General features: G+C 44.1%; 2 protein-coding genes across 9 annotated transcripts in view; both read right to left on the reverse strand.

Moving 5' to 3' along the window:
* HACD2 (3-hydroxyacyl-CoA dehydratase 2) overlaps nt 1-2,912 on the reverse strand; it is a 43,565-nt gene extending 40,653 nt beyond the window's left edge. Inside the window, exon 1 of one of the 2 annotated variants that reach the window (XR_007359104.2) lies at nt 2,741-2,912. Coding sequence is in view for 1 of the 2 variants with exons in the window: in XM_048869078.2 (XP_048725035.1) it covers nt 2,741-2,874 (134 nt within the window). In the remaining variant the exon portion in view is untranslated. The remainder of the gene's footprint in view (nt 1-2,740) is intronic. The other variant, XM_048869078.2, reaches the window with a different exon arrangement.
* Nucleotides 2,913-6,882: 3,970 nt separating this feature from the next.
* MYLK (myosin light chain kinase) overlaps nt 6,883-24,128 on the reverse strand; it is a 335,337-nt gene continuing 318,091 nt past the window's right edge. For all 7 annotated transcript variants that reach the window (XM_048869056.2, XM_048869054.2, XM_048869057.2 and 4 more), the window contains 5 exons: nt 14,582-14,734; nt 13,252-13,375; nt 11,846-11,975; nt 10,733-10,864; nt 6,883-9,030 (listed from right to left, as the gene is read on the reverse strand). In XM_048869056.2, the coding sequence (XP_048725013.1) occupies nt 8,783-9,030; nt 10,733-10,864; nt 11,846-11,975; nt 13,252-13,375; nt 14,582-14,734 (787 nt within the window). In that variant the 3' untranslated portion in view covers nt 6,883-8,782. The remainder of the gene's footprint in view (nt 9,031-10,732; nt 10,865-11,845; nt 11,976-13,251; nt 13,376-14,581; nt 14,735-24,128) is intronic.

The following is a 24,128-nucleotide window of genomic DNA, read 5'->3' on the forward strand; positions in this document are numbered from 1 at the left end:
AACTAACTCCATTAAAAAAAATAAAATTATCTACCTTGGGTACTTATACAGTCTCCTTCACCATAGTATTGAGCACCTCACAGTCTTTATGATAGTCATCCCCACAACACCCTCCTGTGAGGTAGACAAGAACTATTATCCTCATTTTTCAGATGGGGAAACTGAGGAACAGAGACTTGCCCAAGGTCTCACAGGAATTCTATCTGGGGACTTGGTTTTAATTCCAAATTCTAAGCTAGTGCCCTAACCATTGAGCTATGCTTCTTCATTCCACTGCCACAAGCTTCCCCAAAGCAAAAACAGCCCTCCTGAAATTTTGCATGCCACACCTCATGAGTGTGCAGTTACCTGGAAAGTTAGGCAAAAAAATCAGAAAAGGAGGTTAGAACAAGTGATAAAGAATTATATGGCAGCAGGGAAACGTCTAATCCTTTAGCTATTTACTTCCAGATATCCTCCCACTTGTGTGTTTGTTTTTTAAGGTGTAGAAAGTAATTGTTGCATTTTAATAAAATTTGTGTGTATGTGAATGTAACAACTTTGCATTTCTACAAAATTCATAAGGGGCTCTCAAGGCACTTTACAAACAAATGAATTAAAGTTCACAGCAGCCCCATGATTCAGGCAAGTGTTTTTGCATCCGTAAAATGGGGAGTAACAAGCTCAGAGAGATTAATTTAGCTAAAGTCATATAGGAACATCACAGCAAAATGGAAAGAAAACCAGAGCTCCTGACTTACAGCTGTGTATTTTATTTACTGCTCATATAATAGCACATTTATGAAACAAACAGTTTAATTATACCAGAAAGGAAGACAGAAATTTTTCTGTCCATTAGGTAATCACAGTTTATATCATAAATGTGCATACATTATACATTTCACAATAGATTTATTCTCATGCATAGCTTTGCATGCCTGATGTGGGTTGGACCCTCTTGTAGTACACCGATGCCTAAGGGAAAGTAAAATCATCCAGCAAGTTGAAATCCACCAGCTTCACCATCAGTGATGTGTGCTGACATGAGACTATTTTAATAAAGATTTAAAAATAAGCATTGCACTCTGTGTCCTGCTGAAACATGTAACAAGATAAGTTTCATCACAAAAGGGAGGTACTTGAAACCTCATGAGCACTAACCATAAATGAGAGCATCTTCCTCCAAAGGAGCAAGATCTGTCAGATTTGTTTGCCCGGCATCACACAGACCAAGTCTCAGTTATCTGGAAGATCCCTTATTTAGGGTTCATTTTTAGGCTCCCTCCCCAAGTCCTTCCTCCTTGCAAAGGAAGATTTTCACTCTGTGTATGTTTCAGCAAGATCCTAAAATCTCTTTTTAAAAAAAGGTCTCACTCAAATTGGCCCATTTTGACAGTCCCCAGTCATCACTTATTTATTATTTTGGAGACTCCAAGGTCAGACAGGACCATTGTGATGATCTAGTCCAGTGGTTTGGGTCACAACCCAGTACTGGGTTGCGGAATGAAAGGCACTGGGTTGCCTTGCTCAGCACCCAGGGACCCTTGCGGGCAGCCAGTAAAAACTAGTAGTAAAACTAGTAATCCCTAGCTGGAAGCAGCTAGCAACAGGTCCAGATCGTAGGCACAGGGACCACAGGGCTCCATGCGCTGTCCCCACCCCAAGCACCATCTCCACACTAGGGCACAGCGTGGTCCGTGGAGCCAGGACAGGAGCCAGGACAGGCGGGAAGCCTGCCTCTGCACCCCATCTGCGCCACTGACCGGGAGCCACCAGAGGTAAGCCTGCACCCCAATTCCCTGCCCCAGCCCTGAGCCCCCAAACTTGGAGCCCCTTCCTGCACTCCAACCCCCTCATCCCTGGCCCCACCCTCAAGCCTGCACCCCCAACCCAGCTCCCTGGCCCAGCCTTGAGCCCCCCAAACCAAAAGCTCCCTCTTGTACCCTAAGCCCCTCATCCCCAGCGCAGAGCCTGCACCCCCAGCCCAGAACCCTGCCCCACTCCAGCACCCCAACCCACTGCCCCAGCCCAGAGCCCCCTCCCACACGCTGAACCCCTCATTCCTAGCCCCACTCCAGCACCCCAACCCACCACACCCCAACCCTCTGCCCCAGCCCTGAGCCCCTCCCACACCCCAAACCCCTCCGCCCCAGCTCCCTTGGGTCAGGGGCATCAACAATTTTCTTCAACTGGGCCCCCAGAAAAAAGCGTGAAAACCACTGATCTAGTCTGACCTCCTGTATAACACAGGCCACAGAGCGTCCCCCACCCCCAAATAATTCCTAGGGCAGATCTTTTAGGAGACCATCCAATATCTTGACTTTAAAAATGGTCAGCGATGAAGAATCCGCCCCAAACCTCCTGTCAGGGCGGATTTGGCTGCACCCGCGAACAGCTTCTCCTCGGGACAGAAGGGCGGTTTCTAGAGGTGGGGCTCCGGGCTGAGGAAGGCGGACACCTGCCCTCCCTACCTCGGCTCTGAAACCCGCCCCTCAGCCAAGCGCCGCAGCCGCTGGAGAGCGGCAGCCCCTGAGGAGCGCTTCGGCGAGACCCGGGGTGGCGAAGGAGCGAGGGCCCGGCGGGCGAAGGCTGGTGCCCCGGGGCCAGGCTAGGCAGGAGGAGGCCGGGTCCCGGGGCTACTACGGACTCACGGGGGGAGGGAGTTGGCGTCCCCGGCGGGGGATGCGGGGTCCGCCCCGGCTAGCGCGGGACCCTGCGGATAGAGTAGGCGGGAGCCGCGCCTCGCCTCGCCCCGTCTTACCCCGCCGTCATCACCACGTTGTAAATGACCAGATAGGTCGTGGCCAGGGCGCCCGGGCCCTTCCTCCGCCGGGGCTGCTGGCTCCCGTAGCCGTTATCCGCCCGGCCAGCGCTGCTGCTCCCAGACGCCGCCATGTTTGTCGCCCTGCCCAGTAACCGCCGCCCGGCGGCCCTGCCCCTCGCCCCTCCCCCTCTCCGCCCGGCGGGGCGGGCCCCTCCCGGCCCTGCGCGCTGAGGCGCCCGCCGCCAGCTCGGGCCACGGCAGAGCTGCCGCCCGCTCCCGCCAAGCGGCAGCCTGGTGTCAAATGGGAGACCTGTGAGGGGGGGGACTCCTCGTGATGAGAGTGGCCCCCACCCCTGCGCTGTCGCCCCCTGAGTCATAGGAACCTGCATTCCCGAGCATTTAAAAACCATGACACCACCCCCCTCCCCTGTTTAGTGCTTGGGGGTTCTGTGTCTTTTCTTTCTAGATTCAGCCGTGGTAAGTTTCATGCTTTAAGCTTTGCTCTGCAACCCCAGGGGCTGGACACGTCTCTGTTTTTAAAGGAAGGTTGAGCTTTTTCTGTAGTCACATGACTCCATGAGTTGGGGCTTTAAGAAAAAACATCAAATATTACCAGATTCGGGAAGAGTTGGAAACAGTGATGCTTTGTCTTTATAGACAGGTTTCAGAGGAACAGCCGTGTGAGTCTGTATTCGCAAAAAGAAAAGGAGTACCAGTGGCACCTTAGAGACTAACCAATTTATTTGAGCATGAGCTTTCGTGAGCTACAGCTCACTTCATCGGATGCATACTGTGGAAACTGCAGCAGACTTTATATATACACAGAGAATATGGAGGAGGTATTGTTTCATGATCTCTGTGTATATATAAAGTCTGCTGCAGTTTCCACAGTATGCATCCGATGAAGTGAGCTGTAGCTCACGAAAGCTCATGCTCAAATAAATTGGTTAGTCTCTAAGGTGCCACAAGTACTCCTTTTCTTTTTGTCTTTATAGAGTAGTCTGCTGAGAAGCCCCAAGTGCATTGCACGGGTGGAGAAAGACGGTGTTAGCGTTGTACCTGAGAAGATAAATGATGAAATTTTGGTCCTATTCAAGTCAATTGCCAACGTCCTGATTTGAATGGGGCCAGAGTGGCTAAGTGACTGGCATCCCAGTTACACAATACACTTGCAGTTGTAGAGTGCTGGGAGTTAAACCAGCCTTCAGGGACCACAGCAGGGAAAACGCTGCAGAGTATTTACACTCTCAGCTGGAAGTACGCTGCCGTGGCCACATTACCAGCTCTTGCAAGACCACAAAGAGCAGTGCATTGTGATAGCTATCCCAGCATGCAAGTGGCTGCAAGGGGTGCTTTTCAAATGCAGAGAGGGGTGGAGCATGACAGGGAGTGTGTTGTGTGTATGTGGTAGGAGAGAGAGTGGGTTTTTGCAGGGCTGAGAGCATCAGCATGCTGTCTTGTAAGTTCAGAGAGCAGCAGACCTCCTCCTGCTCCCCGCCTCTCTCTCACTCACTCAAAGCATGCAGCATTCCTCAGTAATGGTTCCTTTGTCCCAGAGCAGATAAGCAGCCAGCTGTCAGAAATGGAGCTTTGAAAGGGCACACCTGCATTCCTACAGCGAGTTCAAAACAATGACAAGAGTGGCCACTTGACTTAAGGGGATTATGGGACGTTTCCGGAGCTCAATCAGAGCGCAATAATGCAACACCTCATTCACACTGGCACCGCATCGCTCCAGCCGGGGCACAGCAAGTGTTATGCTTCTCGTGGAGGTGGAGTACCAGCAGCTCTCCAGCTGCAGAGTCCAGGTGCTCTAAGTGCCTTGCCAGTGTGGACGGGTCAGGAGTTAGGGCACCTGGGGCTGCTTTAATGCGCTCTAACTCTCAAGTGTAGCCAAGCCCTTAAAGTCAAGGGCAGAGTTGGGACTAGACTCTAGGTTGCCTGACTCCCAGTCCTCTAACCACTAATGGCTTAGCCTGATCTATGGGCAGAACCCACATTTAACTTCAGCTGGGTTTGGAGCAGGTGCCCATGTGGATCTGCTTGAGAGACCAGCAGAGGACTGAAATGTGGATTATGGAATAAAATGCACAGTTACTCTTTTATTTAAAAAAAAAGTATAATCCATTCATTCAATAGAATGATATATGACTTTTTAATGCAATTTTTAAAAATAAAAGGTAAAATCTCTCTTCTTGATCTCACTCCACAACTTTCAGTGGCTCGTTAGACCTAGTATAACTATTTGTTTTATATTACCAGATTCTTATTTTTTAATTTACAAAGTACAGCAATGAAGGGAGAAAATTAAATCCTTTCTTTTACTGAAATTATAAATATTTTATGGAATTACTTCAGTCTCCCACTGTAGTTCTCACTTTATCTTCTATGCTACAGGTGCTTTATAGTGTGGCTGCTTTATGAGAAAATTAGTGTCTACAGTATAGATACATGCACACACACGACATTGTCTCATAGATACAGCATGAGCAAAGTCCAAAGTCTGCTTTCACATAAACAAATACAACTCCCACTGAATTCAGTGCGCTATGTGCATATATCTAAAGGCAATTTGGCTCAAGGACCTTAAAGAAGACTTACAAAAACATCAGTTTTTAAGGCAATAATAGTTATAGCATGGATTCTTTAACTAAATATGTAAAGAAATTTCAGTGAGGTCTAGGAATAAGGCTCTGTTGGGTCATTAATGGTGTAGGCCAGTGGTTTTCAACCTGAAGTCCGTGGATCCATGCGGATCCACAGACTATGTATAAGGGGTCTATGAAATGTTGTTGTTGCCATAGAACAGTGATTTTCAACTGTGGTCCACCAAACCCAGGGTGTCAGGAGACTATGTCTAAGCTTTTCAAAGGGATCTGCACCTCCCTTTCAAATTTTTTAGGGATCTGCAAATGAAAAAAGGTTGAAAACCCTGGTGTAGGCAAATGTCTTTCAAAATGCTTTCTTTTTTGTTCCTATGGTTTCAGAGGGTGAAATTCACTAAAGACTGGAGAACTGTACCATTTAAGTCCTGTGATATCTTCTTTCTGGGCAAGCAGGGGTGGCCATACAATGGAGTCTTTGCATGGAAGTAGCAGAAGGCAGTGGCCACTATTCCAGCCTCCAGGATTTTTTTGTGCTTTAAGTGAGGAGAGTTGAATTTGAGGCAGAGAAAATAGAAGCAGGTGTAAAGTGAGCGAGTCTGTGCAAGGAACCGTGCCTTGGAGCATGAGGCATCAGCTGTACTGTTGCAGGTGGATGCATCAGCAGAAGCCTCATCTAAAACTCCAATCCTGCAAATGTTTACCTTGAAGTAAATGAGTAGTCTCTGACTCAATGAATAAAGTTAAGCACATGCATAAGTCTGTTTAGGCCCTGATTCTTCAAATCACCACTGCTTCTCGAATGTTAAAGTATTGCTTAAGATATGCATTTCTATAAAAACAGTTGGAATATTTCTCGAACACATTGAGTTTTATCTTGGGCATGTTCTGCATGGTGCCTGGACTATTATCATACGTTAGAGAATTGTATACGTTCTTTCATGAAAAGGAACCACAAGTGGTAAATATGCTTGACTTCACAGCTTGCAGGAGCATAACTTTTTTATATATCTACACTAGGGTGACCAGATGTCCCGATATATGGGGCTTTGTCTTATATAAGCAACAACCCTCGCCTCCCCCCCTCCAAAAAAAAAGTGTCCTGATTTTTCACACTTGCTATCTGGTCACCCTAATCTACACATACACTTGTCTGAACTTTGGGACAGATTCTCTCCTCCTGTTCCAGCCATTTTGAGCTGTTGAAGTAGCACAAAGTGCTAGAAGTTGGCCCTAACTGGCCAATTGAGAAGTTCCTCCAGCCCATGCTCTGCAAATTCTCTAATTTATGGTCCCATAGTGATTATAGCCAGTGGTGTAAATTAGTGCAGCTCCTACTAGCTCTAATTTATCTCCATAGGCCTGAACGGGTAGCAGATGCACCATGAGAATCGGAGGCATAACCCCTGCCACTCTTTCTTCCCCCCATTCCTGTGCTAAGTAGATCTCTGTATAGGAGAGAATCAGGAGAGATCCTGTTTGCCTTCCTCAGCCTGGGTGAATAAACTGGAGTCTGCATTGATTATACAAACAGCATGCTTTGTGGTATTATTTATTTAAAAATCGTGAGTAACTACAGCTGTAGTGTTCTCATTTCTCCCAATTCTGATGGTTTAACAAAATGGGAAAACATTTGCATATTTTATTAAGGTACAAAAGACACCCCATTGTTACCTAAACACATTTAAAACATGTGAGGAAAACTCTGTATGCTCTAAATCAGATTTAAAAAACCTTTCCTTATAAGGAGTAGTGGCAATATTGTGTTTAGTATAACAAGAGTTCTTTACCCATTTAAAAGGAAAAGACATGCTGGTGCTGGCAAATTGAACCTAGCAACAAAGAGCTAAGCAGTTATTTAAAAAAACATTGTGTGATCCACATTAGTTGACCTTGATTTTACTTTAAAGACATGTAGAAGAGCAAATAATATAAAACACAAAACTAGGTAATATCAAACATCCTAAAGTTGATATCATATACATCTGTATAAAAGTACACTTGATACTTTAATTTGTGGAACTAAGTTAAGTTGTTTTTTTTTAAAGGTACTCCTTGAAATTTAAAATTGTTGTACTCTAGTGGAAAAAAGGAAAAAAACATACATTTGGAATGATGTACAGATACTGGAAATGTATTCTCATTGGATTATGCATATCATCGTATGGCCTCTGATATTACTCTTGAACAAAAAGAATTAACAAGTGCCAATAGTGTGAGAGGAAAGGAAAGTTACTCAGTCTGAGTGCATTAATCACTTTTGAGAAGAAAAACATTTTCTGGATTTTTTTGTTTTTGTTTTTTGCAAAAATGTTTTGAGGACATCAGCCTTCCTGACAGGCTCAAGATGAAAACTAGACTGTCAAGCACATTCTTTGGTAATTGCTTGGCATAAAGAAGTTTGTAATCCAAACTACTTTTTTTTTTGGCTACTCCAAAAATCTGTGGCAATTTCCAGCTAATCATCAGTTGAGATCTGTTTTATAATGGCCAGATTAAGTACAAGTACATTTTTAACTAAACTAGGTTTCCACACACAGATAAAAGTTAATGGATGTACAATAACCTATAGTTCCTAGCAGCACTTATATGAACTATGAATCTTTATTAAAATGACAAGCACAACTGCAAGGTTTCTGGTTCTTTAAATTTTCAGTTTGTTTCTGAAGCAGACATATGTATCTGTACCAGGGTAACAGACACCTCAAGAGAAAGTAGAGAAGTTAAATCACTTGGTTAAAGGTGAGGAAAGAAATATCAGCTCATACAAACTCATGGAGGTCTAGGATTAGTGGAATTAGTAATACACTAATAGCAAATTGGAAGAGCTAAGTGTGTGTAAAGGTCAGACAGTGAAACTATTTTAAAGAGGAGGAAAGACTAAGATTGTTTCATTTTATTACAGCGTGCAAACTGCAATGCTGGTTATAGTGTAACCTTCCCTCATAGTTAACTTATGTGAAGAATGACTTTACTATGGGAGGGTTCAATTGTATTAAGACCAAAAGAATCTTTGTGTGTGTTTGATAAAAGATTTCTGGGCATAGAGATAAATGTAGATCTCAGGGAGCCACCACAGCTATAGTATTGGTTGATGAGAGTGACGGTGCAAATGAATGAGCTCAATAAATAGGGTATTTATAAATGCAGGTTATAATCGTAGGTTAGTATGATACTTTCACATTAAAAATAGGCTGGGCAACAACCGACTTACTTAAACTAAATCCAATCACCATAGCAACTTAAAGTGCCTGCTGTTTCCACTTAATGCCCATAAATAAAACAAACAGGTATCAACTGATAATGCTGAAAAAACAACACCTTCCCCCCTAATGATGTATCACACTAGGTGTTTTTAATAACTTGGTTTTCTGAGCTTTAGAGATATAGTCTTTATAATGTGATTTTTCAAATATCTTCTCCTTTGAGTCTTGTTTCATTCTTCTTCTTCCTCTTCCTCCTCCTCTTCTTCTTTTCCCATTGTTTCCACAAGGAGTTCTGCGGTACAAGTTGCTTCCCCAAGGCTATTAACAGCTTTGCAGGTGTATTTGGCATCATCGTCCCCACAAACTTCAGAAATAGTCAAAGAACAGTTCCCATCCTCATCATAATCTATCTGGAAGTGACGAGACTCTTTAATAGATTGGTCATCTTTGTACCAGATTACCTCAGGGTCAGGGTAGCCTGTGACAGTGGGAAAGAACAGCAGCTGCAATAAGCCAAGACACTAAATGCTATTAACCTGTAAATGTTTTAGGCCCCAATCCCACATAGATTTATGCATATGCTTATATTTAAGCACACGAGTAGTTCTACTGAACTCTAATGAACATATATTAAAAGTAACAACTACTTTTTAATATCTACAGTTGTCTGCTGCCACTTCCCTACAAAAAACAAAAATTTGAAATTAACAGTGGAAGCATTCACTAATTTGACTTGTCACTATTTTCTAATGAAAGAAGAAAGCTTTTCACAGCAGCTCAGTCATCAACTAGTAGGGGTCCCTAATGAGAGACTTGAGGTTCCCTATTAGGACATGAAGCATTCACAGCGCTTGCAGTCTTAACAATCTCCAACACGGAGATTTAAATACCAGAGGGATGAGATTGTGTGCTGTGCCTCTAGGTTAGGGCAGCCTTCTCATGCTGCCTTATGGGCAGTAAAGCTGCTCAGAATCTCTGAAGTGCTAAGTGCTATGGCCCCACCTGTCCTCAGCATGTCCAACCTGTGCCTAGCATGCCCCTGTGCCAGGGCTTTTGAGGGGGTCTTTGGAAGACAGTATTGCAATACTCATGGCCAGGGGAATTCTCCACACATTAGATCCAGGACTTCTGGAACCCATTTACACTGCTCAGGCCCTTTTATCCAACACAAAGGGATCACAGTGGGGTTGAAGATCTCACCCCAGTAATAGAACCCAGGCCAATCTGAGATTAATCAGATTGACTAAGTGGGGGCCTGGAAAAAGTAGTCATGTTGGTACAGATCTCTATAGGGGACAGAAGGAAAGGAATCGGAAGCATATATCTGCCCTCATGTGTCTTTTTTGACCCCGCTTTCCACACTATTCTCACCCCCGTTCTGCAGGGCACTTCCCTCTCCAGCTTGAGGAGAGCTCTCTACTCCTTTCCTGGGGAGAGGAAACTCCTCATTTGCTTCTTCCCTATCTCTTCTCTTGTCTCTCTGAGAAAGAGACCAGCAATTTGGTGAGGAAGAAGAAGATAGAGAAGAACTCTCCTCTCCTGTTACACATCTAAGGCCCCCATCACACCCTCCTGATTATCCATCCCAATGTGAGTGTCTCAGACTGCTGAAAGCAAACAGTTCCAGCACAACTGTACTGCATGAGCAGCTCCCTATTGTAAACAGGAGAACACAGGTTCTCAGACTATTCTCTTACCTGCTGCATCAGCAAAGTGCTAAGTAAAGACCCAATAATGGCTCCCTGTTTAAACAAATCAGTAAAGGGCAGGAGTGCCAGGAAGCCAGTACTGATCCATTGTGAGTTGGGAGCCCTACCACAGGACACTAATCTATTCCATCCATCCATTGCCCCCTTCATTGCAGTATCTGAGCACTTACCAACATTAATTAATTTACCCTTACAATCCCTCTATGAGGTAGGGATCTTAGCCATGGAGAAAGATTAAGTGACTTGCCCATGGGAGCTCTGTAGAAGCTGGTTTCTTTTTCATGGCAAGCATGGGAGATCACCAAGTGGCTCAAAATATATTCTATTATTGCAACATGTTCCATGCTGTAAGTGTGCACATAATGGCAAAGCTGAAGGGAACTAAAGCAAAAAAGCATGATGGAGCAATACAGAGAAATGACAGGGGAGGGGAGAAAGCAAAATGATGACACAGACATTAATTTAAAGTACCTTCAATTTTGCAGTCAAATCTAGCAGCACTTCCTTCCACAACTTCTATGTCCAGGATTGTTTTAGTAAAATATGGCTTTACATGGGGTTTTTCCTCTGCCAGTGCTTCAAGGAAAGCCCTGGCAGCATCATCTAGAGGAAGTAAAGGAGGCTTAGTTATTTTGAAATTCCCTAGGAATGAGGTTGGGGTTTTTTAAATAACCAAACAATTGCAGAAAGCAGCTTTTTTTTCATTACGCTTAATGCTATAAAATTAATGGAATAGTGGGACTATGTCACCCTTTTGCGCTAGTCTTTAACAGCCAGACAAAGATTCAGATTATCAAACAGAATGAGTTGTGTACACATGGCAAAGTGCAACATAATGTAATTTAGTTATTTTCCTTATATTTGTCTATGACCATTAGGCTGGGCATTTCCTGGCAATTAGGCTGACTTAGAAACTCAAAGTTCATATGTAAGCACCCAAAAAAATGGCCTGATTTTCTGAGGGGTTGCACACCTGCCATCCACATTAACTTACATGGCAGCTGCTGCAAGCTGCACCCCTGAAAATCAGGTCATTTATTAAGGTCTCTAAATACAGATTTGGGTGCCTACCTTTAGGCACATGTATTTGAAAATTTTGGCCCTTGTATGAGAAGCCCTGGCAGCATTGTGCATGGAGATACACAAAATACTGCCTGCATTCCACTCCTAGACACAGCTAGTGCTGTTATTTGTATGATAACTAAATACACCCCTTGCAAAATATTATATCGTGAACCCACACACATTATGTATATAAAAAACACTCTCCAAAGCTGATTTAAGTAGAGCTGACAAATGTGCCTTTATTACTTGGCATTACAGCAAGCACTTTCTGCCTCCGAGAATGTGCAGTGAACCATTCTGAGCAACTGATCAATCCTGATGGGCGCGCGCGCATACACACACACAGGCTTAATGATGCAACTTTGTTAGTCTCCAATAGTCTTTAGGATTTTGTTTGGTTTTATATGACAGATGCAGTTTAAAAGGTTTTTTATCATTAAACTCTTTGTTCAGACTTGGTAGAGGACATTGTATAGATAAAATTATTACTACCTTTTACAATTCAGTGCAGTTCCTTACCATCCAGGTCTACTTTATCTTTATTTATAGGACTGGTAGGTGAGCTTGTAGAGGCCTTCCTTCCACTCAGACCAGAAATCATTGCCATGGAGGATAGTCTCCCTATGGCTCGGACAGCATGACCTGTTTTCTGAAACATAACACAGAGGCTTCTCATGAGTTTAACCTCATGGGTACACATCTTTTCTGTAGCAGGAGGACTGTGGACAAATGACTTAGGGCCTGATCCAAAGCCTATGGGGGTCAATGGACAGACTCTTTATTAAGTCATTCTATTGTTCTAGATTAGAGAGACAGGCCTGAGCTGCCAAGTTCAGGTGCAGATATAAACTTTCACAAAGGATTCAGACACAAGGTTCATCACTGTTCTTAACAGAGGATGAAATGCATCCCTTTGCAGTGGGTCAGCACAAAGCCTATGAACCAGAGAATGCCTCATATTAAAACCTACATAGGGCTTAGATAGCAGATAAGCCTTGTGCTGGCCCACTCTACGGGGCTGAACTTCACCCACAATGAGTAACCAGCTAGTGTGAAATGAATGAGCAAGTGCCATCTGCATGTTAGAAGAATTTAACTTGGCAAGCCTCTGAAATGACATGATATTAGCTAATGCAAAATGCTAAAAAATGTTGATATGATAGACTCTATGGTATAGATACTAAGTGTAATCTCCTTTGTAAGGTTTGTATAGGCACCCGTCAAAATTTATAAATAGGGATGTATATGGTGTAGAAGGTACATGATGAACATATATTGCTCAGTATTTTGTAAGCTGGTCAAAAGATTTGATCCATGCCACTGGATCTGCTACTGCATCCATGAGAACAGCCCAGATGGAGCTCCTACAGTGGCTCCAGCATCAAGGAAACAGAAGATGCGGGGACAAAACATTTAAATAAAAATTAATTAAGCCATCTGATGGGGGATTCATGAATGTCTGAGAAGAACAATAAAAGATCTCGGTGCCCAGAGAGGATGGGAGTCTCTGGATTAGGAAAACAAATCCCGCTAAAAGTGTCTTTCTGGTCAGCTCCATTAGGGACCTGATTATCCCTAGCCCTACTGTGAATGTGGAGAGGGGTGCAAGGTTCCATGCATAAGAAGCTTCCTCCTCCAAGGACCCTCATACGCAGGGACAGGGAAAATCCCTACTTAGAATCAAAACCTTGTAGTAGCCTTGTGATAGCACTTGTGACATTTATGCACCCACACCTCTGCTACTGCCCCTGCTATTACATTAGCAATAAAAAACATAGCTGCTCTATTGCAGCTGTGCACTGGCTGCAACTGGATTTTCATTAGCAGCAGAAGCCCTCTGTAATGATACATCTCAGAATTACAGAAGCTAGAAATGGAAGAGACCTATTAGGGCATCTAGCCCACTTCCTTGCCCTCTTTATTACCTGCCATTTTCTTCTGGCCATATATTTCTTCATCCTATCTTTGGAAAGTTTTTTGGCTTCCATGTTTTTGGTGTCTTTTTGCAGCCAAGGATGCTGAAGACATTGAGTACAATCTAAGCGGCTCCTGTTTTTATGTAAAGAGACTAAGTCAGTGTTGCCAATACACAGGATAGAACCTATTTGCTTTTATGTTATTGTTTCCCCTTTTCTTTTTTAAGCAGTAGATCTCTGCATACTTTATTAAACTAGCCTTAATGGTACAGCTGCTTACTAGCTGTGGTTACTTACTATCTGTTACACTCGCTGTCTATGCCAAGTTTAACGGATTTTGAAGGCTTTTTGTGGGGAAGGCCACACATTGTAAAAATATTAATAAAATATTGTCAAAAAAGAGCCATACATTATAGCCACAGCATAATCATCTCTGTTACAATGCCTACAAAACCCTGCTTGCTGATCATGGCTTAGCAGGTGATGAATAGTGACAGTTCCTCTTCTTTTTTTTACTCTCTTACTAACTTTCCTATTCCTGCCATGCCTCACCTTAATTATCCCACCCATTAAATAAAATTTAACAAACACATATGTCTAACAAAGCTGTGACAGTTCACCTCTGTATTCACTTGCTTATAAGTTATAGGTATATAACACTTTGTTTTGTATCATGTAGATTGTAAGGCCTCCAAGACAGGAACTGTCTCTTCCCTAGGTATGTTCAGTGTTCACAACAATGGGGCTTTAATCTTGACTGAAGCCTTTGGGCACTACTATAATATAAATGTTTGCTACTATTAATAAAAAGGGTGGTGGACCATGGCTTTTGTGAAACTGAACTTTATGAGAGTCATAAGAAATGTATTGTCATGTCAAAGCCATCCACTCAGGGGCATCAGATTTAAAAACAGGGCTTGAGAAAATTAAAACAAAATCCTATTGCAATCCACTCAAATCAAGAAGCAGCATTTCATGCTGGGATCTTTAACTCCCATGTACTACATCACTATATTAATGAGGATGACCACTTAAACCACATAGTACAATTCCATGGGATGTATTTGGCATACGTATCCATCCCTGAGGGAAAGGAAGTGAAAAGAATGAGCAGACACTAAAGTGCTCCATTCCAGTATGTGCAGTGTCAAGTGAATGATGGCTGTGGTGACCAAGAAAAAGACACAAAAGTGCTGGAGCATTCAGAGCTCCTTATTCATTGCTCCCCAAGGTGTTTGAGTATCCCCCCCCCTTTTTTTTTTACAGAGCGTGGGAGCAAGAGGTGTACAAATTCAGTTAAATATGGAAGTGCAAAGTATGTCAAATTCAACAGCTTTACTTCATATCCTTCTTTAGCAGATTGCTAATAAAGTCCTTGGCATCATCAGAGATTTCATCAAAAGCTTCATCATCAAAGTCCCAGGTTGCTGAGGTAACATTGGCTAAAGTTTCATTGTCATTGTCTCCCATGAAAGGAGAAAGTCCACTGACCCTGGGGATAAAAAACAACAACAATCCACAAAACAGTGTCAGTCTTTAAATGAGCACAGATAACAGTCAACATACTTGTGACAGCTCTTTGCTCTCTGAAAATCTGTATCAGTAGAAGTCACATGTCAACTTAAAATAATATACTTGAAAGTTGATATACAGGCAAAGTAAATGGGAAGAGGACTATAATTTAAATTCCCAAAGCTAAAAGAAAGATTCTCCTGTTTCTTATACTTCCCCCATTTTTGGGAGGTGGGGAAAGACAACAGCAGTTAGGTAAAGATGAAGTGGAGAGTTAGAGCTACCATAATAATTTGCTACATAGATCAGTTCTCCTCAGATGATGACTATGCAAAGATACTGTAATTCAGCAGATCTGCTTCTTGTGTATAGTCAAAGTCATATTTGCCAACTTTAGTGACAGAAATAAGATTTTAGTGCTTTTCACTCCTCATGCTCAGGCAAGGCCAACATAGCTAGAAGCAAGAACTGGATCCTGTCCCTTCTCATGCATTAACAAAGTTCTTTTCTAAACATTGATTACAGGCCAGTTATAATGGTGCAACCTCACTCTAGGCAATGGAGTTGCACAAATGTATCTACAGACATAATTTGGCTTTTAGGTCTGTTATTTCTGATCATGGTGCATGAGAATGAAATAACATAGCTAGTTTCTGATATGTGAGGTTGAGTTTACAGGGCTGGCAATTAGAAGAAATATCTTTGTACTGAGCAAATTTGATCTGTTGTCACTGAGGGAGAGACACACACAAACATGGGAGCTCCACCTCATCATGCCATTTTTACAGAATATCTTTTCAGAGTAGAGCAACACTTTAAGTGACACTATAACCTAATAGCTATGTAAGTGATGACAACTCAATATTCAGGTTTCAGAGTAGCAGCCGTGTTAGTCTGTATTCGCAAAAAGAAAAGGAGTACTTGTGGCACCTTAGAGACTAACCAATTGATTTGAGCATAAGCTTTCGTGAGCTACAGCTCACTTCATTGGATGTCTTCAGTGGAAAATACAGTGGGGAGATTTATATACATAGAGAACATGAAACAATGGGTGTTATTATTGCATCTAGAAATCAGCTGTGGAAAGGTCAAAGAAGGCCTATAATGATTCATTACTATAATCATATAGCAACATCAAGAACAGAAATGGGCCCAAGCTGCAAAGTTCTGATACTGATCTGAACTCTTCCAAAGTTCAGGAACATTCATATCCGTGGATTCAAGTTCGGCCCTTTTCAGAAATAAGCCACAGAGGTCAGATATGGATCGGGCTCCAGTCTTTTCCAGAGTTGGGGTTGTTCAAATCCTAGTTTTGGCTCATTACTAATAAGAGGAAGCACTGGGATTCAAACATTTTTCCAAAACCTCTGTTTTGCACATGGTAAACTAAAGGGGCAGCTCTGTTAATCCAGCCACTAGGGGGAAGCAAGGAACTGTCCAGAACAGGGGCGGGCAAACTTTTTGGCCTGGGGGCCGCATGGGGTTTTGGAAATTGTATGGAGGGCCGGTTAGGGGAGGGGGTTGTGGCCTGGCCCCCACCTCCTATCTTCCCCCCGCCCCCCCCCCGGGACTCCTGCCCCATCCAACCCCCCCCTGTTCCCTAATGGCCCCCAGAACTCCTGCCCCTGACTGCCCCCTGCCGCCCTATCCAACCCCCCTCTCCTTCTTGACAGCCGCCCCGGGATCACTGCCCCCATTCAACTTGTTCCCGCCCCGACCCCTATCCACACCCCACCCTCTGACCACCACCCCAAACTCCCCTGCCCTCTATCCAACCCTGCCTGTTCCGTGCCCCCTTACCACGCTGCCTGGAGCACCCGTGACTGGCGGCTCTGGAGCCGGGCCACGCCCCCGCTGCTACCACATAGCTCAGAGCACCAGGTCAGGCCAGGCTCTGCAGCTGTGCTGCCCCAGGAGCTCACAGCCCCGCCGCCCAGAGCATTGTGCCGGCGGTGAGGTGAGGCTGCAGGGGAAGGGGAACAGCAGGGGAGGGGCCGGGGGCTAGCCTCCTGGGGCAGGCACTCAGGGCCGGAGCAAGAGGGTCCCGTGGGCTGGATGTGGCCCGCGGCCCATAATTTGCCCACCTCTGGTCTAGAATGTTGGTTTTCAAATTGTGGGGCAGACATGATTATCAAGGAGATGCAAGGACCTGACTAGTTGTTAACTTTTTCTTGTTTCTTCATGGTATCCAGTGTATGCTGGTCCAATTCCCTGGAGAGCTCAACCCTGTCCCCTTGTGCCCTAAGGCGGGGGGGGGGGGGGGGGTTGGTCCCAGAATCCCTGCTCTCTCCCCCCACCCCCATCCCAGTTACTATTACCCAGCATGCTCAGCCCTGAGCCACCATCCTATTGCTGGCCAGCTATCATGGGAACTGCACAGCCTTGCGAGAACTCCCTCCTTTTCTATCACTCTCACTCCCCCCATGACTGCACTGGAAATCAACATGGCAGGGACCCTGTGCATGGGCCTGGCCCCACAGCAAAGGCCTCACACGCCTGGAGGGGGTGGAACCAATGAACACAAGTTGCCATTCCACGTAGCTGGGATTCAAACGGGATGTGTGTGAGCCTCCTCCCACCCCGGCTGCTCATGTGGGGATTTTCTCCTTTCCTCTGGGCACCATATGGGTACCCCTTGTGCCAAAGGGGCACATATGGGATAAGGAATCTCCAAAGGGAGGTGCAGCAAAAAAATGTTTGGGAACTTCTGGTCTAGAATAGTCCATAGAAAGACGGGGTACAGGAGTATAGGTCAGTTAGGCAGCATCGCCAGCTGCCTAACTGTGCCCAATGGAGTCTCTTCATTCTGGGAACCAAGTAAACATATATAATCATTACCACTGTGCCTTAGTGCTTACCCTGATGACTGACATTCACAAAAATGAAAGCAGACAAGGCTGTTATTATTGCGTAAGAGGATATAAATACTGTTGTCATAATCCACTGAATGCTTTGGTGTCCCTTCAAGTGTCGGGAAGTGGGCATGAACCTTAGAGCTCCTATGCCGCTGTCAGACAGTAGTAACCTTTGGTTACTACCAGCGAGGGCTAGATTCAAGATAGTGAACAAGGGATGAAGTTTCTGTCCCACTAATGTATCAAAGTTGCTCAGACTCCCATGACATTTGCTTTGTTGCACTCCGCTAGGTATGATTTATTATGGTATGGAAATTCTGGTTTTTTTAAAGCACACAATTCAATTAAAAACATTCTGAAGAATGTAGGCAGTGTTGGTGTAGCTGTGACAGTCCCTGGGTATTAGAGAGACCAGGTGAGTGAAGTAATATCTTTTATTGGACCAACTTCTGTTGGTAAGAGAGCTGAGCTTTCGAAAGCTTGTCTCTCTCACCAACAGAAGTTGGTCCAGATAAAGATATTACCTCACCCTCATTGTCATACTTAAGAATGTTATTTCAAGACAGGTTGTCTTCCATTTAGTTTAAATAGTTGCTAACTAACTGCTGTTTAAAACAATTACCAGTAGAGGGCAACTCTGTCCAGGCTATTATTTTTCAGTATGCTTGGACTCAATGTCATTAAGAAAAGGAGTACTTGTGGCACCTTAGAGACTAACAAATTTATTGAGAATAAGCTTTCGTGAGCTACAGCTCACTTCATCAGATGCATGCAGTGGAAAATACAAGTGGGGAGATTTATATACACAGAGAACATGAAACAATGGGTGTTACCATACACACTGTAACTACAGTGATCAGGTAAGGTGAGCTATTACCAGCAGGAGAGAGAGGGGACCTTTTGTAGTGATAATCAAGGTGGGCCATTTCCAGCAGTTAAGAAGAACGTCTGAGGAACAGTTCGGGGGGGTGGGGAGGAGGGATAGTTTTACTTTGTGTAATGACACATCCACTCCCAGTTTTTATTGTTTTATTGTTTAAGTTAATTGTATCCAGTTTGCAAATTAATTCCAATTCAGCAGTCTCTCAGTGGAGTCTGTTTTTGAAGTTTTTTTGTTGAAGAATTGCCACTTTTAGGTCTATAATCGAGTGACCAAAGAGATTGAAGTGTTCTCCAACTGGTTTTTGAACGTTATAATTCTTGACGTCTGATTTGTGTCCATTCATTCTTTTACGTAGAGACTGTCCAGTTTGACCAATGTACATGGCAGAGGGGCATTGCTGGCACATGATGGCATATATCACATTGGTAGATGTGCAGGCTGCACCATCTGGGTACCCCTTGTGCCAAAGGGGCACATATGGGATAATGATAATGGGATAATGTGCAGGCTGCACATCTACCAATGTGATATATGCCATCATATGCCAATATCTGATGTACCCCACCTAAAATTGTGACCTAGAGAGAACCATAGTACTATACAGATTCAACTCTGTAAGGTGCTCTCAGGCCCAGATCCCAGAAAGCACCTAAGTAAATACATAATTTTAAGCAATGGGACTACTTTTGTTCTTAAAATTAAACATGCGCTCAAGTGCATCCGATGAAGTGAGTTGTAGCTTACGAAAGCTTATGCTCAAATAAATTGGTAAGTCTCTAAGGTGCCACAAGTACTCCTTTTCTTTTTGCGAATACAGACTAACACAGCTGCTACTCTGAAACCTGTCAAGTGCTTTGTTGACTCAGGGTCGCAATGCTCCACATCTATGGGTGAAACAGCCGCCTTTGTTGGCTCTTTCTGACCATTTCAACCTCCTTAATAATATCACTGCTCCTGAACAAAACAAAATTAGGTGGAACTCACTGGGTTTTAAAAACACTCTGGATTAAAACATGTGAAGTCATCTCTAAATATATTGTTGACAGAAAGCACTTGAAGAATGAAAGATCAGGCCCAGTGGAACTGTGCTGAAAGACCCACTATCCTTCAAGAATTGCTTCGGTCCATACATTCTAAAGATACTAGACTTTCACAGAATTATTAACAGCCCCCACAAAAAGAGTTGTTTTACTCCCCTTTGTCACTAACAATTCCATCCAAAATTTGGTACAAAGCCTGCTCCCAAGGGTTGTGCAGTCATAAGTAAACAGGAAAATATCCACTCTTTGTAGCCCCATTCCCTCACACAAAGGTACCACTAAATATTTTACTGCCCCTGGAAGTTGCCTGTAACAGAGTCTAGTATCTCATATAGACATTTGGAAAACTAGCTAGGTACAGTATGTGAGGTGGAGGCATGAACCCCAGAGGGGAAGAAGTAAATCAAAATGCGCAGATGTATTTGCTCCTTATTTGAGAAATGTTTTATTCTCGTAATTTACACCATGTAAGGTACACTCAGATGCTACACTGAAGGGCATCTTTATAAGTGTGTACAATACTATAAGTCACATGTATGAATGTGTAATAAGACCTATGAAAACTGCAAGATTAATGTGTGAAAAAGTGACAATGTAAAATGACATCTTACTTCACAATATCTGTTCTGTCTTTTACACGGATCTGTTTACTAGCTAAGACAAGTTTTCACTCCTCGTAGCGCTGCAGAGTCAGTATGGCCGCGGGTAGAGTGAAATGGATTCTATTCTGCCTTCATGCTTCATCAACAAATATCATTAGATAAGTTATTGATGCAGAATCTCTGGCCCTGTTTAAGCAAAGTACTCAAGGATGTGCTTAAGCCTATTCCTGCTCAACAAAGCATTTCAGCATGTGCCTAAGTCTCATCAAAGTCACTGTTATTAAGAGGTGTCATAAATATAAAGGGAAGGGTAAACCCCTTTGAAATCCCTCCTGGCCAGGGGAAAGCTCCTCTCACCTGTAAAGGGTTAAGAAGCTAAAGGTAACCTCGCTGGCACCTGACCAAAATGACCAATGAGGAGACAAGATACTTTCAAAAGCTGGGAGGAGGGAGAGAAACAAAGGGTCTGTGTGTCTGTCTATATGCTGGTTTCTGTCGGGGGATAGACCAGGAATGGAGTCTTAGAACTTTTAGTAAGTAATCTAGCTAGGTATGTGTTAGATTATGATTTCTTTAAATGGCTGAGAAAAGAATTGTGCTGAATAGAATAACTATTTCTGTCTGTGTATCTTTTTTGTAACTTAAGGTTTTGCCTAGAGGGATTCTCTATGTTTTTGAATCTAATTACCCTGTAAGATATCTACCATCCTGATTTTACAGGGGGGATTTCTTTATTTCTATTTACTTCTATTTTTATTAAAAGTCTTCTTGTAAGAAAACTGAATGCTTTTTCATTGTTCTCAGATCCAAGGGTTTGGGTCTGTGGTCACCTATGCAAATTGGTGAGGCTTTTTATCCAACATTTCCCAGGAAAGGGGGGGTGCAAGTGTTGGGAGGATTGTTCATTGTTCTTAAGATCCAAGGGTCTGGGTCTGTAGTCACCTAGGCAAATTGGTGAGGCTTTTTACCAAACCTTGTCCAGGAAGTGGGGTGCAAGGTTTTGGGAAGTATTTTGGGGGGAAAGACGCGTCCAAACAGCTCTTCCCCAGTAACCAGTATTAGTTTGGTGGTGGTAGCGGCCAATCCAAGGACGACGGGTGGAATATTTTGTACCTTGGGGAAGTTTTGACCTAAGCTGGTAAAGATAAGCTTAGGAGGTTTTTCATGCAGGTCCCCACATCTGTACCCTAGAGTTCAGAGTGGGGGAGGAACCTTGACAGAGGCCATGTAAGAGGCAGAAAGAACTCATCTTGTTTCAGGAGGAGTCTGTGATTCCAAATCTGGAGCCACACTATCATTGTTACAGAGTCTCTTTTCTGACTATAACTGCACCGTAAGTGAAACTAGCTCCCAACCAGCACTTTATTCAGCAGATCAATACAATTGCTGCAGGGGTCATAATTTCACTCAAATTAAGTGTTCTTGAACTATTTAGTCTTGAAAAAATACTTGTGTGGTCATTGCAGGGGGAATCCCACTCTCCATCAATACTTGATTGCAAATGTGACCTTTGTACAATCTCCACAAATAATAGTACACAGATTATTTCAGGGAGTGACAGACACAGGCAGGCCCATTTCAGTGAGATTAGGACTTTTTGCTACCATGCAAAAGACTGGATTTTTCATGCCTGGTTTATCAGTTCCAATACTAGTAGGGGCTGGGAGAGCTGTAGAGGTAATGCCTTGTGGGGATATAGCAACTTCATTGTTCTGCAGCAACTTCTCAGGCCTAACTAAGGGTAATGGTGGGAGAAGCAATATCATTGTCCTGCAGAGTGCTTGGAGGCTCAGGGTCACACCAATGGAAGTCGGGAGAGAAAAGAGTAAGTTTTTAGAAAAAATGGAGTGGGTGACATACAGGAATGTTTGGTAAGCTCTAAAATGCATTCTCTGTAATTAGTAAATTACATGTAGCAGCCCACTGTACATTAAGCAACCAAAACTCTCTCCTCTATTCTGTGCTTTCAAAATACTGTTGTTTAAAACTCAATCAAGTTTTCCTACTGCTGGACCTTCCATGCTGTTGAGAATTTACATGGCCATAATAACTATTCCTTTACTCCTGAGTTAAAGTGCGAGTCAGTTGATTTGCCTTGGCAATACTTGTAAGGAAGGCCCTATCTTTGTATGTATTCAGAAAACAAAACAAAGAAAAACTGGCAGCTAATGGATGCAGTACCCACAACCTCTTATCTTTAACACAGAACTTCTTGACTTGGGGACTCAATTGTTCCTTTCTTAATAGCCATTTAAAGTAATAAATGCCTAGCAATTGGTTTGATGGGTTATGGAAACAATTTCCTTTTAGGAATGCTGAAGCTAAGTGATAAAAATGAACTGCGTGTGCCCAGGAAAATGAATTTTGTGTGTAAGCCATGATCTTACTATTAGACAAATATCAGGCTGTTTACTGAAAACATTTTTCCAGCTACTTAACGAGGCATCTTTCTGGCATCCTAAGTACAATTTGTTTAAAAAGTCTTTCGCAATTTCCATTTTTAAGTAAAGGACTGAGATATTTTACTCTCTTGACAATGCTCAGTATTTATGTACCTGTTCTTGGAAGATCCTGAGTGCCTATATTTATAGATGTTAAGACCAGAAGGAACCATTAGATCATCTAGCCTGAGCTCCTGCACAACACATGCCATAGAATTTCATCCAGTAATTCCTGCAGTAAGACCATGACTAATCAAAGAAAATTGAGCATGCTCAACACCTCACACAGTCACTCACTGAGCATTGCCTCCCATGCTCAGCATCTCCCATGATTAGATTTCAAGGATGCTGAGTTCCACTTTACAACCCTTTCAACATACTGCCAATGACAAATGAGCAAAACTGACTAACTGTTAGAAGGAATCAAACACACTGGTTCTAGTAGCCTTACCAGGTAGTTAAAGTAAGTACACTTAGGTGAACATGATCATAACTAAGGCTGCGAGTTTGTCACGGAGGTCACGGATTCCATGACTTTCCATGACCTCCGTGATTTCTGCAGTGGCTGATGCGCCTGGCTCAGGGGCAGCTCAGGCAGCCCCTGCGCCAGTCGCACTGGCCGCTGCTGGGGCAGTCTTGGGCCACCGCACCCTCCCCACCCCCGGCAGCAGCAGCAGAGTTTGGGTGTGGGAGGGGACAGGGCGTTGGGGCACGGGATGGGGTGAGGCAGGCTCTGGGTGGCACTTACCTGGGGGGCTCCCCAGAAGTGGTGACATCCCCCTCGCTCAGCTCCTAGGCAGAGGCATGGTCAGGCAACTCTGTGCGCTGCCTCCGCCTGCAGGCAGCGCCGCAGTTCCCAGCCAATGGGAGCTGCGAAGCCAGTGCTCGGGGTGGAGACAGCTCGCAGAGCTGCCTGGCCATGCCTCTGCCTAGGAGCAAAGGGGATGTTGCCACTTCCAGGGAACCCCCAGGTAAGCGCTGCCTAGAGCCCACCTCACCCTGTCCTGTGCTCCAACCCCCTGCCCCCTCTCACACCAAACTCTGCTGCTGCAGGGCTGGGGGAAGGTGTGGAGCCAGATAGGGAGCCTGCCAGCCCCGCCAACTCCCCCCAGCACCAGCAGGAGGCCCAGGCCGTGCACCGCCGCCCATCTCCCCAGCACCCATGGGGGGGGTCCCGGGCCACATGCCACCACTCTCCCGCAGCACCCATGGCACCCCCCACAAGTTTTAGTCAGGGTTATATCGTAAAAGTCATGGACAGGTCACGGGCCTGGAATTTTTCTTTACTGCCCGTGACCTATCCGTGACTTTTACTAAAAATACCTGTGGCTAAAACATAGCCTTAATCATAACATCACAGGAGATCAGATGGTAATTTAGCTCTTGTAGCTACAATATGAAATCAGTTGATGCTGTCAGTCCATTTCCTAGTGAACATACCCTGACATTACAAAACAACCTCCATCACAGTTGGCACTAACTGGCTCCAGTGTTGGAAATCTAAGGAGAGACAATAAGAATGCAATGGACCATGGAGACCTGGGGTTGGTTTC

Source organism: Caretta caretta, chromosome 11 (assembly GCF_965140235.1).
Source record: "Caretta caretta isolate rCarCar2 chromosome 11, rCarCar1.hap1, whole genome shotgun sequence".
NCBI lineage: Eukaryota > Metazoa > Chordata > Testudines > Cheloniidae > Caretta > Caretta caretta.